General features: G+C 38.3%; 1 protein-coding gene across 4 annotated transcripts in view; it reads left to right on the top strand.

The window, feature by feature from the left end:
• The window catches only part of LOC116335017 (collagen alpha-3(VI) chain-like), a 102778-nt gene extending 85200 nt beyond the window's left edge, over positions 1-17578 (top strand). For 3 of the 4 annotated variants that reach the window (XM_039599829.1, XM_039599830.1, XM_039599827.1), the window contains 38 exons: positions 161-781; positions 946-1536; positions 1673-2284; positions 2410-2744; positions 3431-3509; positions 3608-3753; positions 3838-3930; positions 4022-4075; positions 4209-4280; positions 4386-4412; positions 4488-4532; positions 4643-4696; positions 4782-4844; positions 5141-5206; positions 5376-5429; positions 5530-5565; positions 5649-5711; positions 5860-5922; positions 6005-6067; positions 6366-6428; positions 6603-6653; positions 6810-6845; positions 6951-7013; positions 7322-7384; positions 7896-7928; positions 8046-8082; positions 8204-8215; positions 8324-8817; positions 8909-9011; positions 9229-9930; positions 10080-10182; positions 10277-10332; positions 10600-10860; positions 11514-11588; positions 12450-12635; positions 13992-14051; positions 14833-15018; positions 16758-17578. In XM_039599829.1, the coding sequence (XP_039455763.1) occupies positions 161-781; positions 946-1536; positions 1673-2284; positions 2410-2744; positions 3431-3509; positions 3608-3753; positions 3838-3930; positions 4022-4075; positions 4209-4280; positions 4386-4412; positions 4488-4532; positions 4643-4696; positions 4782-4844; positions 5141-5206; positions 5376-5429; positions 5530-5565; positions 5649-5711; positions 5860-5922; positions 6005-6067; positions 6366-6428; positions 6603-6653; positions 6810-6845; positions 6951-7013; positions 7322-7384; positions 7896-7928; positions 8046-8082; positions 8204-8215; positions 8324-8817; positions 8909-9011; positions 9229-9930; positions 10080-10182; positions 10277-10332; positions 10600-10860; positions 11514-11588; positions 12450-12635; positions 13992-14051; positions 14833-15018; positions 16758-16798 (5762 nt within the window). In that variant the 3' untranslated portion in view covers positions 16799-17578. The remainder of the gene's footprint in view (positions 1-160; positions 782-945; positions 1537-1672; positions 2285-2409; positions 2745-3430; positions 3510-3607; positions 3754-3837; positions 3931-4021; positions 4076-4208; positions 4281-4385; positions 4413-4487; positions 4533-4642; positions 4697-4781; positions 4845-5140; positions 5207-5375; positions 5430-5529; positions 5566-5648; positions 5712-5859; positions 5923-6004; positions 6068-6365; positions 6429-6602; positions 6654-6809; positions 6846-6950; positions 7014-7321; positions 7385-7895; positions 7929-8045; positions 8083-8203; positions 8216-8323; positions 8818-8908; positions 9012-9228; positions 9931-10079; positions 10183-10276; positions 10333-10599; positions 10861-11513; positions 11589-12449; positions 12636-13991; positions 14052-14832; positions 15019-16757) is intronic. The other variant, XM_039599828.1, reaches the window with a different exon arrangement.
• Positions 17579-18032: the final 454 nt, after the last annotated feature.

An 18032-nucleotide genomic window follows, 5' to 3' on the forward strand; every position in this document is an offset into this window, starting at 1 on the left:
GTCCTCATTTATATTATTACTGTGTTACTACTGTATTAAAGCTAGAATCATACCCCAAATCATACAGTATGTTATATATATTTATCTGTGAAAACTATTAAGAACTATCCATTCAGGAGTAGTAATCAGACTATGTTACTGTGCTTCTATTCCTTTCAAGCACCAGAACCATCTGTACCCACAGGAGGAGAAAAAAGGGATGTTGTATTTCTTATTGATGGCACAACAGCAGTGCGTAGTGAATTCCCTTCCATCCGTGATATGATAGGAAGAGTAGTGGAGAAGCTGGATGTAGGACTTGATAAGGTCCGAGTTTCAGTGGTGCAGTACAGCGATGATCCAAAGATAGAATTTCCACTGAATGCACACTCAACAAAAACTGAAGTGCTCCAGGCCTTGTCGAGACTTCGAAACAAAGGTGGGAATAATCTAAACACAGGACGCGCTCTTGAGTTTGTTGCCAGAAGAATCTACCAGAGGTCAGGAGGAAGCCGTCTTGAGGAAGGTGTGCCTCAATTCCTCATTCTAGTTACGGCTGGCAAATCTACTGATGATGTATCCAGCTCAGCCAATGAACTCAAGAGAAGCCGGATAGCACCTCTGGCCATTGGTTCAAGAAATGCAGACCAAAATGAACTGAGACAGATTTCCATGAAGCCAGAACTTGTGTATACAGTTGACAGCTTGAGAGACTTTTCAAGGGTGGAAAAACAGCTTATTGATTCAGTCAAAAAAATATCCGCCGATGAGATCAATGAAACTTATACTCGTGTCCCAGAAGGTAAGAAATAGTGTGTATTCATTATATATATTTAAGACTCTAAGTTCAGCTGGAAGTGCTAAAGACAGTTACTGATTGTCTACATCATTTGGTTTATATAATTTACCTTCACTGTTATAGAGGCATTTTTTTCCTCATGTTGTGTTTTTTTGTTTTTTTTTCAGTCATTCTAGATCTTGGGAAAAAGGACATTATTTTCCTAATTGATGGCTCAGATAATACAGATTCCGAAGGGATTGCTCACATCCGTGACTTCATTCTCAAAATCGTTGAACAACTTGATGTGCAGCCTAATAAAATTCGTGTAGCTCTTGTCCAGTATGCAGACAAAATTAAAACAGAATTTTCCCTCAGTTCACACAACAACAAGGCAGCTGTTGTCTCTGCTATCAGAAGACTCCGTCAGATGGGTGGACGATCGTCAGACCTGGCTGATGCTATTGATCACGTTCTGCGTGTTGAGTTGACCTCCTTTTCTGGTGCTCGACCAACTGAGGCCTCCCAGCATCTTGTGGTTCTCACAGGTGGACGTTCACCCCAAGATGTTTCCCTCTATGGAACTTTGCTCAAGAACTCCCGAGTTAACTGCATTGGAATTGGTGCTGATCGTGCTGACAAAAGCCAGCTGATGAGTATTTCCAAGACCCAAGATGATGTCATTCAGGTTTCGAGGTTCTCAAACCTGCCAACAATAAAAGAGAAGTTTATTAACAGGTTGAGAGAGGTCATCGATACACCACAAGTTGACACTCCAAGTAAGTAACACTAAAATGTATTCATTTTACCAGACCTAGAATGATTAGGACATGTTGTGGTTATGGACTAAAAACCAATGTAAATATTTTCAATATAAACACATATTCTAATATATCTGTATTTCCTTTCTTGTAGCACCAGGACTGCCTCCATCTAAAAAGGCTGATATAGTGTTTTTGGTGGATGGCTCCATTAATGTGGGCAGAGAGAATTTCAAAGAAATCATGATTTTTATCAACAACCTACTTGATATGTTCTTCACCGAGAGAGATGACCTGCAGATTGGCTTGGCACATTATGCTGAAGATGTGAATGATGGCTTTTACCTCAACACATACAGTAACAGGGATGACATCCTAAATGCTATTGGTCAAATAGAATACAAAGGTGGACGCAGACTGAACACTGGTGCAGCCCTTCGCACTATTCAAGATGTTTACTTTTCTAAAGAAAGAGGCAGCAGGGCTGATGAGGGCACTCCTCAAATTCTTATAACTGTCACTGGAGGAAACTCAGCTGATGACAGTAAATCAGCAGTGCTTGGCTTGAAGAATAAAGGTGTGAGAGTCTTTGCAGTGGGATTGGGCAACATTCAGAATGAGTTGGAAAACCTGGCAAGTGAACCTTCCATGGTGGCTCGAGCAAGTGCCGTTGTGGAACTCTCAGAACTCAATGAAGAAATCCTGGGAACTCTGGATGATGAAGTAAAAGGGAAGCTATGTGTCGGTGCGAAAGAACCTCCTAAAAGTAAGAGAAGTAGTATTATGTGTTTCTTACTTGTCAGTGATACATTAAATTAAATGATTAAAGGTTGTCACATGTTTTTGGGGTTACCACAAGTGTCTAAGGTAAAACGATATTATGTTTTACAGCTTCCAATATAGAAGTGTTGGTCGGTTTTGATGTGTCCGCCCAGAATATTTTCAGTGCTCAGACCAACCTCCAGAGCAAGATGGAGGCTATTTTGCAGAGGATTTCCAAAATGGCATCCATCAGCTGCTCAGCTGGGCAGATTCCATCTGTACAAGTGGGCATGCTGGCCATGGATTCTGCTTCTGAGCCAGTCCAGCTGGACTTCACGGAAAATCCAGATGAGTTATTTGAGGCTTTCAGAGCCTTGCGGAGTCGTGGCCCCTTTGTTCTCAATGGCAAGACCATATCAGCTTACACCAACAGATTCAAAATCAGACAGGACGACACTGTCAAGGTTAGTTACTCAAATATGTTAAAGTAGAAATGGCCCAAGCAGTTCACATGTGTCAGTGTCAGGGCTAATCTAGGAATATTTCAATATCTGATAAAATAATACAGATCTCAAGTTGATGTTTAAAATGTCTTATATTATCACAAGAGTGATACATTTCTCTTGTGTATTTGCTTCAACTGGTGCATTTTTTAGTTAGTTTCATTCATGTTTTAATAATCTGACTTGATTGGCTTAGCAACTTAGTGTAATTATTGAGCTGAGTTTGTTTGACCTATAGACATTGCTGACACATGAAAAAAACCAAAACAAAACAAACAAACAAACAAAAAAAACCACAAGCTTTTTTAGGGTGTTGGTTTCACCTTGGACACTATATACCATCAGAATAGCTTTAGTGTGCCATGACCTTGAATCTTTCCTGGAGCTAAAGTAAAAAATTTCCGCATGAGATCAGCCATTGTTGGGTTCATGTATTTAGGTTTGCCCTTGAATTAGTCACTGCCAGTGTATATTAATTCAACTGGGTTCAGTATTTTTAATATGCTCTATATTAAAGAATCCGATCAAGGCTAAAAAACCTTTTTGCCAAACTGTAGAGTTTAAACTTTAGAGTTTAAACAGTGGCTATTGGAAACTTGAAAATTAAGAAAGTATAAAACTTGTATTTTTGCTCTTTTTCCCTGAAGGTTGTTATTCATCTGACTGATGGTATTGATGCTCCATATGCTGAAATGAAAAGGCGAGTTGAGGAGCTTCGGCTGTCAGGTAAAAAGATGATGAAGTATAAAGTGCACTTAGTTATTATCTATCCTGAAATCGCAAAGGTAATTAGTGAGCTTAAATATGTGTGTTTTGGAAAACAGGAGTGAACAGTTTCATTCTGGTTGGGTTGGAGGGGGCATCTGATTTTGAGGAGGCGTCGCTATTAGAATTTGGTCGTGGCTTCAGGTACACAAGACCCTTAAGACTGAATATCATGGACCTGGACTATGAGCTTCAAGAAGAACTGGTGGGTACTGATGATTATTAAATAAAGGCTATGCCTTTCATTTATGATGCCCATAAACTAAAAATGCTTTCTTTTACTGCACAGGACAATGTTGCAGAAAGAGAGATCTGTGGAGTGCCATGCAAATGTACTGGGAACAGAGGAGACAGAGGAGGAGTTGGACAGGCAGGATCCAAGGTATCTTATCCTAAAAAAACCAACTCAGTAATACTTGGAGATTATTTTTTTTAATTACAAAGCTTATATATGTTTTCTTTTTGTCTGTCAGGGTGGTCCAGGATTACCAGGAAGTCAAGGGCATCCTGGAGATGAAGGTGGACCTGTAAGTTTGAATGTTTTGTTTATGGTTGTTGTTCTATTATGTTCTTTATTTATCACCTCTTTGTGTCCTTTCTTAAGATTCTGTTCTTTGGTATTTTGTCAGTGAATTTTGTTGTCATGTTCTGTTAATACAGGGAGAACGGGGTCCTCCTGGTGTGAATGGAACTCAGGGTTTCCAAGGATGCCCTGGCCAGAGAGGTGTCAAGGTAAGCCCTTTAATATTAACCCTGCCATTCAACGGGTATTGTTTAATTGTTATATATTCTTTTATTCATGAATACAATGATGTAACACTCTTTGTTTCTTTTTAGGGGTCTCGTGGATACTCAGGAGAAAAGGTAAGTTTCTGTCTTTCTTTGTTTTTTTCTCATGTTCTGACAAAAAGTGGCTAACCCACTGCCCCCTTATTTCAGGGTGAAGCTGGAGAACTTGGTCTAGATGGCATCAATGGAGAAGAGGTGAGTCATGTATCTTGTCTTTTATGATATATGTTCTATATGTTAACACATAATCATACAAAATCATATAAAAGTGCCAGCTTTAAAAGCTATGTTTGATTTCGTTATAGGGCAAAAGTGGTGTGGCTGGGCCCCCTGGAGAAAGAGGGAACCCTGGCAGAAGAGTGAGTGACTAGATGCATCTGTTTATTTTTTTTTCTTATTGTTGAATATGGTTAATGCTGAGAAATTCTTTTGGGGGTTTTTTAGGGTCCCAAAGGTGCCAAAGGACAAGCAGGAGACATAGGACAACAGGGAATCAGAGGAGACCCCGTAAGAAGCTGATTATTATGGCATAGTTTTTGACTGATTTTATGGGCATCACTTTTATTTTGCATGCATATATAGTATGTGAGCAAGAAATGTATATCAAGAGAGTGTTACTAATGCTTCATGTGAAGCTACACATATTTACTTTCCAGTTCTTGTGATTAAAATGTATCTGATTATTTAATAAGCACACTTCTCACATGCACTGTTTGGTTATTTTCTTTTTTCTATCATGACAAATTTGTGTTTATTGGTGTTTGAATGTAGCAGAGACTGAAAGAGGGATTTCTGTTTAATAGGGAACAACTGGCCAAGATAATAACCAGGCAGGACCCAAAGGAGACCCTGGTGATGCTGGAGCAGCGGTAATACCCCCCCGAGCTGATTTTAGTGCTACTGAAATAAATCCTGCATCTATGTATTCGATTTAATTTTTTTGGTTTAATATTGGTTGTTCATTTGTTTTGTTGTTTTATTTTTTGGATATCTGTCAGCATGAATTTAATTCACTGTGATGTTTGTTCTGTATGACAGGGAGAGCCTGGTCAGGATGGAAGGAGGGGAGGCCCTGGTGAACCTGGAAGAAGGGTAAATACTTTCACTGTTTTTTCTGGTCACTTACTTGTTTTTGTTACTAGTTTTTGTTAATAAAGGTTTTTTTTTATTTTATTAACTGATTGTTCATTAGGGACCTAATGGCAGAAGAGGTTCACTTGGACCAGCTGTAAGTGCCTTTTTCGTTGTTAAAATAGAGTTTAATACCTGCCCTCGTAATGACAGTAACATCTTACTGCATTATCATTAAAGGGAAATGTTGGAGGCCCCGGAGCTCCTGGTGTGCAGGGAGAGTCTGGTATTGATGGACCAAGGGTAAGTTTGTCATCTTCACATCCTATTTGGTGCATATCTATCTGTCTGTCTGTTTGTCTGTCTATCTATCTAATTCATGAATTGGTACCGCAGCTTTAATATGCAAGTAAGTGGTACATCAATGATGTCTGGTTTGTCTTTTTCCAAGGGTCCGCCTGGACCAAATGGTGCACCAGGAGCAAGAGGAGAAGATGGAAATCCTGGACCTAGAGTGAGTCAACACAATAGGTCAAATTTTCTTAATTGACTGCATTCAAAACCTAACTTTAATGTTCTGATTTTTTCTTGTCTAGGGTCCTGGAGGTACTCCAGGTCCTAGTGGAGAAAAAGGTAGAAGAGGACCTCTTGGTCGCAAGGTACTGAATGGAGCTAAATTTGGAGTGGCTCATGTTCTTTCATAACAGGTTTGATTTAATTATAAGCACACTGGCTTAAGCCAAGCTCTCTCACATTGCTGGACACACACGTGGAGTCTATTTGAGTGAACCGGAAAGCGCTGTAAGAAAACATTAAGGCTCTCCTTGCAAAACAAGCACATGTAATTCATTAAATCTATAGAAAACTGATCATTTTAAAGATATAGTCACACTTTCTTCATCACTTTGACATTTACCTTACATCTAAAGGTATTTCTCTATCTTCATGTCCTTGTAGGGAGAGCCAGGAGAACCAGGACCTAAAGGTGATGTTGGACCATCTGGCCCCATTGGAGAGCCTGTAAGAGCAAACCGTCTTCTTTTATTGCAACATAACTATGTTGCATGTACATTTTGTGAATAATAAGCAAGAAATTACTGTTTAATTTGGGGAAAAGAGAAGATGATAGTGTTACCATTGTTTTCCCTCTGCTACCCAAGTATTTTGAATTAAAAGATGTTTTTTCTTTTACAGGGTGAAGACGGTAGAGATGGTTTTGGTGTTCAAGGGCCTAAAGGAAGAAAGGCAAGTGATTTGTGAACTGAACTTGCTTTTATTGAAGAAACCTGTAATGTTGAATAGAGCTGTATACAAGCCGATGGCTCTGATGCATCCAAAATAAAATTATTTTTGCAGTTTTATACAAAGAGTACTTAATGCATATGTGCTTCTTCTTTACAGGGAGATGAAGGATTCCCAGGATTCCCAGGTCCCAAGGTAATGCAAAACACTAACGGTGAACCTGGCGTGTTTTCTTCAGATGACTAAGCTTGTTAGATATTGGTCTTTTCCATTTAACCTTTTTTTATTCCATCCTTTCAGGGAGCAGCTGGAGAGCCTGGCACCCCGGGTGGACCTGGATCCAGAGGAAATCGTGGACAGAGGGTAAGTTTTAAGTCCACATTTGAAAAAGGTTAGTATACACTTCTGCTATAGTGTCATCAAATCCCCCAGCTTTGTTCCAGATCGCAGCTGAGCACATGTGTTTGCTGTTGTGCATTAGAGTAGAGGTTCTGAAGTTTTGGTTTAAATATATATCATGCATTCTTGGCAGCAAATGACTTGCATACACATTTTTTTTTATGTTTGAAGATAGCGAACTAGAGGGAGTCATGCTCTGTTTTAAAGTACGGATATCTGAACTGCTTTAAATGTGAATTTCTTTCTTTCCCCTTACTGTTAACTATTTCCAGGGAGTCTCTGGGAATATTGGTACACCGGGACAAAAGGGAGAAGTTGGATATCCTGGGCCATATGTAAGCGTCTAAAAATCTTTTTTACAACTTGCCTGAATTTAATTTGCGTGACATTATGCCATCAACAAGTTTATTTCAGGTTCATTTATAACATTGTCTAGATACAGGTGTTCCTTGTTTAAATACACAGTTATGGCCAATATCTTTATATTATTTTATTACGTATTATTGTTAGCTCTTTACCTCATCCCCGAACCGGTTGCGGCAGTTGACTGCCCCCTCCCTGAGCCTGGTTCTCCTGGAGGTTTCTTACTGTTACAAGGCAGTTTTCTTCCCACTGTCGTCAAAGCTCTTGCTCATAGAGGCTCATATGATTGTTGGGGTTTTCTCTGATTTCTTTGTATTATTGTAGGGTCTTTACATTACAATATAAAGTGTCTTGAGGCAACTTTTGTTATGATTTGGCACTATATAAATAAAATTTTATTGAATTATATGGGCTATAACTCTCACCCCTAGGCTGGATGTTTATTTATTGTCAGTTGCTGATACCCTGTTTTCTCTCTAACAGGGCATCAAAGGACCACGAGGACGAGGGGCTGTGGTATGCGATCAGATATTTGTGTGAATTGTATTGAACAGAGCATAACGCTTATAACTTTACTCAGTTCTACACATCACTTTTTAAATAAATGTTTCTGTGGTTTCTTTGTTCCTTCAGCAATGTGAACTTGTCACAAAGATCAGAGACAACTGTCGTAAGTATAACTTAGTGATTTTCAGCAATGTAATTTTATTTATTTTTGTGAACTATTGATGCCTATGCACTGTGTGCTTCATGAAACATCTTACCATATTCTGTGTAATTTTCTTTATCAGCTTGCTGCTTTGGTAAGTGCAAAAGATTTGCTAACAAAATAATAATGCTCAGACTTTTTGTGTATGTACTGTATCCACAATTACAGTGAGAACAAAAATCCTTTATGTTGACACCATTAGGTAAGCAGGAATGCCCGCTCTACCCCACTGAGCTGGCTTTTGCCCTCGACATCTCACAAGGTCTTGGCCGTCCAGTCTTCAACAACATGCGTGACACAGTCCTAAACATAGTCAGAAAAATTACAATCGCTGAAAGTAACTGTCCAAGAGGAGCTCGTGTTGCGTTGACCCTGTATAACAACGAAGTCACCACTGAGGTCCGGTTTGCTGATGCCATGAAGAAACGTGCCCTGGTGGAACGCATCGAAGGACTTCAGATCCCACAGACAAGAAAGCCTCGCAGCTTGGAAACAGCCATGAACTTTGTGGCCCAGAACACGTTCAAAAGGACACGCAGTGGCTTCCTCATGAGGAAGGTGGCCATCTTCTTTGTAGGTGATCAAGTTGGTCGGTCACAAGCAATTACAAGTGCAGCCCTCCGCCTTCACAATGCTGGAATTGCCACTTTGCTGCTGGTCAGACAGGAGGACAGAGCACTCTCCAGAGCGGTCCAGGTAACATAACAACATACAGCCGAAACAAATTTTAATTTTATAGGCCATCAGTTTGTAATCAACTTGTAATTTTCCTCTCCTTGTATACCAGGCCAACAACACAGCACTGGCCCAGGTCATTGTCCTTCCCAACGCTAATAGTCCACAGTACAATTCAGTCATCCAAAAGGTTATGAACTGCCATGTCTGCCTTGGTAAGACCTGTTTGGGTTGATTTGTATTTATGAAACAGTTTCTCACTTTTATTGTCAGATTGATGAGAAAAATTGATGTACTTTTATCTAAGAATTGAGCCATTTTTTCCAAGCATTGTATAAAAAGAGACTAGATAAAGCACTCCTGTTGAATACAGTTTGTCTCAGTCCATGTAAAGGAAAAAAAAATACATAATTTTATTTCTTCTTTTTTAAGATTTCTGCTCTCCAGACCAAATCTGTGACTACATTCCCCCAACGGCTGGCCGAGATAGGAGATCCTTTACCTCAGATGTTGACATTGACATTGCTTTTGTCATGGACAGCTCTAAGTCTACCTACCCATCTTTCTTTGCTGAGATTAAACACTACATAGCTTACATGGTAGAGCATCTTCATGTGTCTTCGAATCCCACATCATCTGTTAACCATGCCAGAGTGTCTGTGATTCAGCAAGCACCTTATGAGTTCCTGAATAACAAATCTGGGTCCCCCATTCATATTGACATCGGCTTGACTGAACACACCTCAGCACGAGATATCATCAAATTCCTGGTAGAAAAGACACCCCAGCTGGAAGGTGGCTGGGCACTCCCAGAGGCAATTGAAAGGACGGTGGATCAAGTGTTTGAGAAGGCACCTGTACAACGTGACAAGAAGGTACTCATACTGTTTGTGACAGGAAGTGTGGAACAAGACCAGGTGCAGCTGATACGCATTGCCACTGAGGTCAAGTGCAGAGGCTACTTCCTCGTCATCTTTGGTGTAGGTGAAACACTGAGTGCTAAGGATACAAGTGTCTTGTCAAACATGGCCAGTGAACCTTCAGATGTCTTCTTCAAGCAGCTGAAGAGTAGCTCAGACTTTTATGACAGACATATCCAGACCTTTGGCCAGCTACTGCCCAAGTATATCAGCAGTAAGTTCAAGATATATTTTGATGTGCATGATAAATTTTCAATACCTTTTTGCTCTTCTTTTTAAAAAATATTTTAGAATAAATTCTATTAGTTGCATCAGTCTAACAAATCCTGAACTAGTTGTGTTCTGTGTTGCATTGCTTTTCAGTTGAAAATGCTTTCTACATGTCCCCTGAAGTCTCCAAAAACTGCAAGTGGTTTCAGAATGACCAGCCACTAAAAAACCCCTTCACACCATCACAGGAAGTGGAGTAAGTTTTGTAATTTTTGTAATACTGTTTTATTAATACTGGAAACATTGGTAGTTTTCTTTACAACTTTTTATTAATATTGCCACGTTTGTAGGAAACATCAAAAACATCATGAAAATCACCAAGCAGTTCATGAAAGAAAGCACAAGGGTAAGACTGTTGTTGAACAAATTTTTCTTTACTACTTTTGCAGTTTTGGTCACTGTAAGTCATACATAATGTCGCTAAAATTGCCTGCCAATAATTCGATAATATTTTTTACACCGGTTTTAGAATATTTCTTTTATCATGCTTCACAAAGTAAAGATTACTTATAAATTTATGCTTCTTGACCATGCAGCACAATAACATTTGTTACATTGACATGATCCACCACAACTACAACATACTCTTTTTCTGTTATTTTTATACACATAGATGCAGAGGAGCTGCACGTCTCTAATGTCACCTCTAGCAGCTTGAAATTGCATTGGAGCAGGCCAGATGCCAAGCTCTTTGTTTACTTTGAGGTTGTTGTGATGAGGCTCCATGACCATGCACTGGTGCTAAAGACCAATGTGTCGGGTACAGAGCTTGCTGTGGACTACTTGGAAAGTGCTCAAACGTATCATGCTGTAGTCACAGCCTACACGGCAGAGGGCCGAATTGTCTCTACTCTCAAAGGCGTCATTACTACAAGTGAGTTTATAAAGGCAGCTTTAGCTTTTCCAGAAATTATTCCTTCATATTTTGCATGTGTTGCATATTCAACTGTAATATTCAACATGCCATTGGGGTACAGTAGTACACAAGCACAAATGTGGAAGTCTTCAAAAGCTCTTATGGAGGCTATTTTTAAAAAGCTAGCTGCAAGTTGTAGCAGATGTAAATATCCAGTACATGCTGTGTATCCTGATAAATTTTAGTGGTGAATAATTCTCAATATATTAGGGTTTGTTTTTTTTAATTTAATTTGAATAAAGATTACCCCACATAGATACTGCAGTACGGGAGAAGGAAACTGTAATATGTGTGGACATGGGTATTAACATTTGTATTAACACAATGTAAAATGGGTCTCAATTTCACAACTGCCCCAACCCTATTTTATGGCATATAGTATGTTTTGCAACTTCACACTCAAAGTTAATACAGATACAAATTAAATTGTTCCTCACAATGGCAAAATAAAATAAACTAGCTTGTTTTAGCCTCTTTGATTTTAGGGACCACCTCTATCCACAGACAGACCCCTAATAATTGCCCTTTCCTAGCCAAATAAATTAATTTATCGTATGTTGTCTATTCTTTTTTAGTTGTATTGAAAAATACATTTATTTATTATTTCACAGAAGCAGCTGAGCATAAGCCTGCCAGCCACAACACAAGTACTCCAAATACTGCACCCCTGGACAAACCAGAAACTGGTGAGTAACTTTGCATGCTTGTGTCTGTATATTGCTTGGAAACTTCTTTGCTTTTATAAAATTTCCTATATAATTAGCAGCCACATATCTGAATACCAGTATACTGGACCTGTAATCAAAATGGCCCAGTAATGTGTCTTAGAAGTAGCCCCCATAGAGTTGTGTTTGGCTGGGTTTCCGAGGTATTATGTTAGTTATGTAAATAAAACCTGACAGTTCAAGTCAAAGATTGTGGGCTTCTGTAATGCAGAAAATATCAAATGGGACTACTGCACTAATATTTTATTTATCAAGTCACTAGTACGTGCAAAGATACATTGCAAATTGTTCACAAAACCTTACAAAATTGACAGTTTAAGCCCTAGTGTCTCGGTTTATTAATCTAGAAAAGAAACCTTACAGTTGTTGCTCCTTGTGGGAGGCATAGAATTTAGGGCACAACTAAAGCATGAAAACACAAAAGGAACTAACATTTAATGACTTTAGTTACAACTAACTTTTCATGAAAACCTAAAAATAATCCTCTTTCATTCTGATCACAACTTTTTCATTTTTTTCATATGCAAAACCCCTTCTAATATATTGCAAATATCCTGACTCCCATGTAGTGGATGTAGTCTCATGCTGAATGCCATTTCTTTTCCTCTGCAGGCACAAAGACTAATTTGAAACCCCTTTCAAATACATGTAAACCTCTAATACATTTGTTTACTTGCTACTTACAACAGCTTACAGTTTGTTGTATGCTGTATTTGTTCATCTAATCCTTACACAAATGCATCCTCTTTCTCCATTTTCCTCCCATCACTGCTATATCACAGCTATTTTTTTTTTGTTTGTTTTTTGTTCTGCATGTTCTAGTTAATGAATTGGCAGGCCCATGCTCGCTTGACTATGACCCTGGAATGCCCTGCAAAGACTATGAGGCTAAGTGGTTCTTTGACAGAAAGAACGGGTTCTGTGCACAGTTCTGGTATGGAGGTTGTGGAGGGAATGAAAATAGGTTCGACAGTGAGGCTCTCTGCTTGAAAAACTGCATGGGGTCAGGTAAGTGTCGGGTACAGTAAGTAAGTGACGCTGTCAGGATTTCAGTGGGAGTGTGCCATCACCTGGTTTAACGCAACGTATGCAACATGGGCCTCAACTGAATATACAAAACTTACAATTTAAATCTTTACCCAAAACAATAATGACTCTCCAGTCATTTTTGGCATAGAGCATAGAGAAAACAGAGCAGGCCTATGTTCTTTTGAAAAAACTTGCATCCCTTTATTTAATGTAATACCCACCCAGCTTTGTAGAGAGCTGACTTTTGAGCACGGTTTCTTTATTTACTCACCCAGTCAAAAAAACGAGAGCACCAATGTAAAGAATGGAAGAATCTGTGTGTATATGTTTAATATAAACTATGAAGATTATAATTTCCTGCTGACTAGCTATCTACAGTGGCAACATAGCATTAAGCTTAATATAGAAAGGGCTTATCATTAGCTATTTTGATTAAAGTTTAAAACATCAGGATTTCTTTAATGTAATTTTTAAATGTAACCACCCTTCTGAGTCAAACATCCTATTTTAAAAATATCAACATCATATCAAACACTGAACCACTATTCTTCTGTTCTAAACTTTAAAACCATGGCTATTTTAATGATAAAACCTTTGATCAACCCTGCATTATGGCTCTTCATTAGCTTTTGTATTTAAATCTTTTTACGTGATATTTTTTTTAAAAAGAAATTGTAGTGCAACATTAAGCTGCACTAAATTTTTAACTAACTTTTGCTATTCTGCCTTAAAGCTACTAGCTGATTAAAGCATGGTCTCTTTAACCATCATATACAATAGTTTGCCTTTATTACTGACTCAAAATTAGACATGTTTTGTTCATTAGTCTATGACACTGAAGACACATGGTAAACCCACTGAGGGTAGAAGGTTATCAGAGAATGCCAGCAAGCAGCATCCTAATTGCTAATTAGTGCTAAATAACAGATTAATAAAATACTAAGATTTCACTCACCAAAACTGGAGCGCAGGCTTCACGTATGAAGCCTGCGCTCTGGGCTGTTGTTTGAAGTCTAGCAGACACCTACCTAGCCTAGTTGGTACCAACTCTCATTCCTAAAAATGCACCCTTTAATACAGTTTAAGCTGCTAGAGAATATTTGAAATTTAAAAACGAGGCAATAGCCATAGACACCAGAAATAATTATTTCTAGTTTGAAGTCAGTTTTTCACAAGAGTCAGCTCACTTTGAGCCAGTCTAATAGCATCCAAACCAGGTAGAAGGGGTAGGAGCTTATGAAACAGCAAATGAAAAATGTTGTGGTATTTATTTATTTTATAACAACATCTGCCTCTTTAAGGTGAAACCACGGTAATATTTTTGTATGTTCACAGTGGCAGAGCCTCAGCCAAAGGTGAAGCAAGTTGAACAGGTGGAGGTCCTCCCAGATCCTGGTAAGCTCCAATACACACTCACTGGCAATATTAAGACCTGGATATCATGATTACTTCTCTCCAAAGATATGTTACACTTGCTTTCCTTGCCAACCCATTTTACTGATTAGCTGACATTGATGTAAATGCATGTGCATGGTATACAAATGTTAACCAGAAGGAAAGAAAATTTCCCTTTGGTCTAGTTTTAAGCAAGCAAATCCATATCAAACCTTTTTAGACCATCATTAGTACATATACATCACACTGAGCCACTGGGTTTGGAAGTAATATCAGTGTTACATATTTTCCACAGTGCTGTACACTGTGCTCCCTTTGCAGTACCATACAATTAATCCTTTGTATTCATGGGCATCTGCATCCTCTACTGCACTTCACACACTCTAAAAATGGCTGATGGAACAAGTAAAAAGCCAAGGTTACGCTTTTTCTCAGCGACGTAAGTCAAGTCACAAGCATGGAGAAAATTAATGGAAACAAAGCTATGTTCAAGGATTCATTGCCTTTTTTGTAAGCAGCAGGCTTATTACATAACAAGGTGAAGTCATCAGTAACTCATCAGCTTTGGAGAAAACTGCCATCAGATACTCACAGCTAGGAAATGTACTTTAAATCTTTGTCTACCTATATCTCCATATATCTCATGACTATGGAAAACTGCTGATTACATCAGTCACCAAATCTCATATTTAAAGTGTAATTTAGCACATGTACCATAACCTTCAGCTGCACATGTTTTCATCCTTTTACTGAATCTTATTCTTTCTCATTTCCTTCCCAGCTGCTTCTACAGGCGTGGACATTTGCCAGCTTCCCCAAGAGGAAGGTACTTGTGCCAAATTTGTTCTCAAGTGGCATTACGATGCTGCCAGCAAGAGCTGCATGCGCTTCTGGTACGGTGGCTGCGGTGGAAACCAGAATCGCTTCGACACTTATGAGCAGTGTGTGAAGGCTTGTGGAAAAACAGGTACTCTTGTTCGTAGTAGTGTTCTCTCAGTAGGGACTGGTCATATTTAATGAAGGGAAAAGTTGAAATCAGCTTGCTGTTCTATGGCAAATGTCACACTAAATGTAAGAAGACATTAAGCACCAGTAAATCAAATCATATGATGAATAATCTTAAATGTACAAATCTTTCAGATGGCTTATTGTTTAACTATTTGTCACAGATATATTTAAGACAAATCTAGTAGAAATGTCCAAAAATATGCCCTTATTTTTCTCTCCTGCATCTAAAATGAATTTTGAGATTCTTTGGAAGGAAATGACCCCAGATCAGAAACAAACTTTGGAGTAATCAGTTAAAATGCAGCACAAAAAGGATCATTTCCAGGCCGATTATAACAAAATAAAATGTTATAGCTTATAATGATGTCAAGCTATGTGTAACACTGATGAAGCACTAATGAGTTAATACACACAAGCTATTAGGCTGAATGTTGGGCTATTATTAATTGACTTGATCAGAAGATTTAGGAACGGTTACTGGAGGTGATGGTTAGTAATCAGTAAATACACACCACACAATATGCTTGAGCAAGTACCATGTATTTAAACCAAAAACAAGGAAAATAACAAGGAAAGAAAGGAAAAAACTTAAATAATCACTCCTGCTGCAGCAGTTCAATCAAAAACCCAGTTTAAAGTGCACAAAGACAATTTAATAGTCCTGTAGCTTAGATCAAGCAATACAGATTCTCAAGTTCCAATAATATTCCCCATAAATAATACAATGTACAATGTCAAAAACACTGATCCACACAGAAGAGATACATTCCATGAGAAATGTCCAAGCACTATTGTCCATAGACGGGGGGAATGATGTGTATGGTTGTGAAAATCATACACAACCATACACATCACTCTGAACTCATTGTATTGAATAATGAGTTCAGAGAGGAGTCTTTGACAACTTCCTACCAGACCAGTGGAAGTGGAAGCTTCCATGCAGAAATATTCTGGCTCCCAGCCGTTCGTTGGCTTGGCATTGTTTGGAAATACGAACCTGCAACAGCTCTGTCACCTGGCTTGCATGCACACATCTGACAAGAGAAAGCGGGCAGGCGTCTTAGCTAACCTCTGCATGCAATCTGATTGGCTGAGTGTAGCAATGTGATTAGATTCATGTAACTAAGGCACGTATTGGTGATGTGTTCAAAGGCAGGAAAAGTGTAGCAAATTACTAAAATCTAGTAAAACAGATTTTACTCTGGGTTACATATGTTTCACTCTTTTACCAAATATTACCGGTCCACAGCCGTTGGTCAGAAAACAATAATATAAACCATTTCACTGTTTGCTGTGGGAAGGAAACGCTCAACACAATCCAATAAAATAGGTGTGAAAGCCATAAGCAGCCATTCTGAAGGAGTACAAGTTGCACTTATCACTGAAAAATGGTTGTTATCATGTGGCAGAGAATTGTATCTTCAAGCCTTTCTTAACTCGCTTAAGCACAAACTCCCCTGTCTTCCTTATCTAAATATTAATGTTTTTAATAATGACAAAATTAGCCTATATTTGGTTCAATCTCCATAGAAATAGAGTTAATAAATTGACGTTTAGTTGCTGCTAGCATAACACATAGACTTCTTTAGACGTTCTCTTGAGAATCAACTGATAACATAGAGATTTAATAGAAACAGACATGGAATTTTGTCAAATACAAAGGGCTTAATCATGTTTTTCTTCTTTCTTCATCCCCAGCACCAGTGAACCAAAGAGTCATTGCTACAATAAAAACATAGGACGAAAGTGACAGACATGGCCAGCTCTTACCTCCATTTAAGGGATTCTGAGGAGAACCATCCAAAATGGCCATAAAGCAATGGTGGCTGCACTGGATTCCACAAACATGGACTTTATCCCCCAAACTCTTGAAGTAGTCTTTTTCACAACAAGAAGGAAGCAACAAAATTTGCTGCATGATTTGTTTTAACCTACTGGTGCTACATGATATTTTTGTTTTACAGAAGGAGTTATTAAGTGCATTCGGTTTTGTAAAATTAAGTTCTCTCGAACGATCACAGTTTTCATATTTTTTAAAATGCAGTTTTATGATTAAACAAGAAACATGTATGAATATCTTGGACAAAGATTAGCAATGACTCAGTACATGAAGGATTTTAAAGCAGTAATCTTTTTTATATTGTGGTTAAGTCTTCTTTTTACATTCCAGATTCACATAGCAACATTGGTTTTTTTTTTAAACTCACTTCATCCCTGTGGATTATTTCACTATTTCACTGTCACCAAATCCACAGCAATGTTTACACGAGTCTAGTGTGGCAGCGTGTGTGTATGTAAAGACAGCGACCAACTGCTGGGATGCCAACATTAATGTAATGTTTAGTGCACTTCTGGATCCGTTGCCTCAAACACAAGATTTCCAGCTATTGAGAAACAGAATGTACTTTTCAAGCTGTTTTTATTTTTTGTTTCATTTTGGATTTACAGAAAGTTTTGTTCCATGTGGGAAACGGCGAAATAAAAATGAATTAGACTTTCTAATAAACATGAGCAACTGATTCATTTTTTTTCTTGTTTTGAATTAAATGTTGCACAGCAGTAAAATGCTGTGTTTTGTAAGAAAAACAATTTTCACTAGCAGTCAAAAAGTAATGTATACACTTATGTCTGAATTTTTATTTTGTTAAATATGAACAAAATGATAGCAGAAGTGCTGCCACGTGTCTGGCCAGAAAGAGAGTACCAGTGTGTTTATTTGGTAGTTCAATGAAAGGCTTCAGTTAGTTAAGAGTGAGAAAAAAAATTGAATTCACATTTGCAGTTTTGTCTTGTTATACAACATATTAAAACAAACAAACAAACAAAACACTACATTTTCCAAGAGTTTTGTACTACTTGAGCACTAAAGTGGCCCTCCAATGAGATGACACTGATAGCAGTGGCCCACAGCTCATTTAAGTTTGAGGTTTAGAGTTTTAGTTGGCAATCTGACTGCATTAACTAGAGAAAAGC

Source organism: Oreochromis aureus, linkage group 16, assembly GCF_013358895.1.
Source record: "Oreochromis aureus strain Israel breed Guangdong linkage group 16, ZZ_aureus, whole genome shotgun sequence".
Taxonomy (NCBI): domain Eukaryota; kingdom Metazoa; phylum Chordata; class Actinopteri; order Cichliformes; family Cichlidae; genus Oreochromis; species Oreochromis aureus.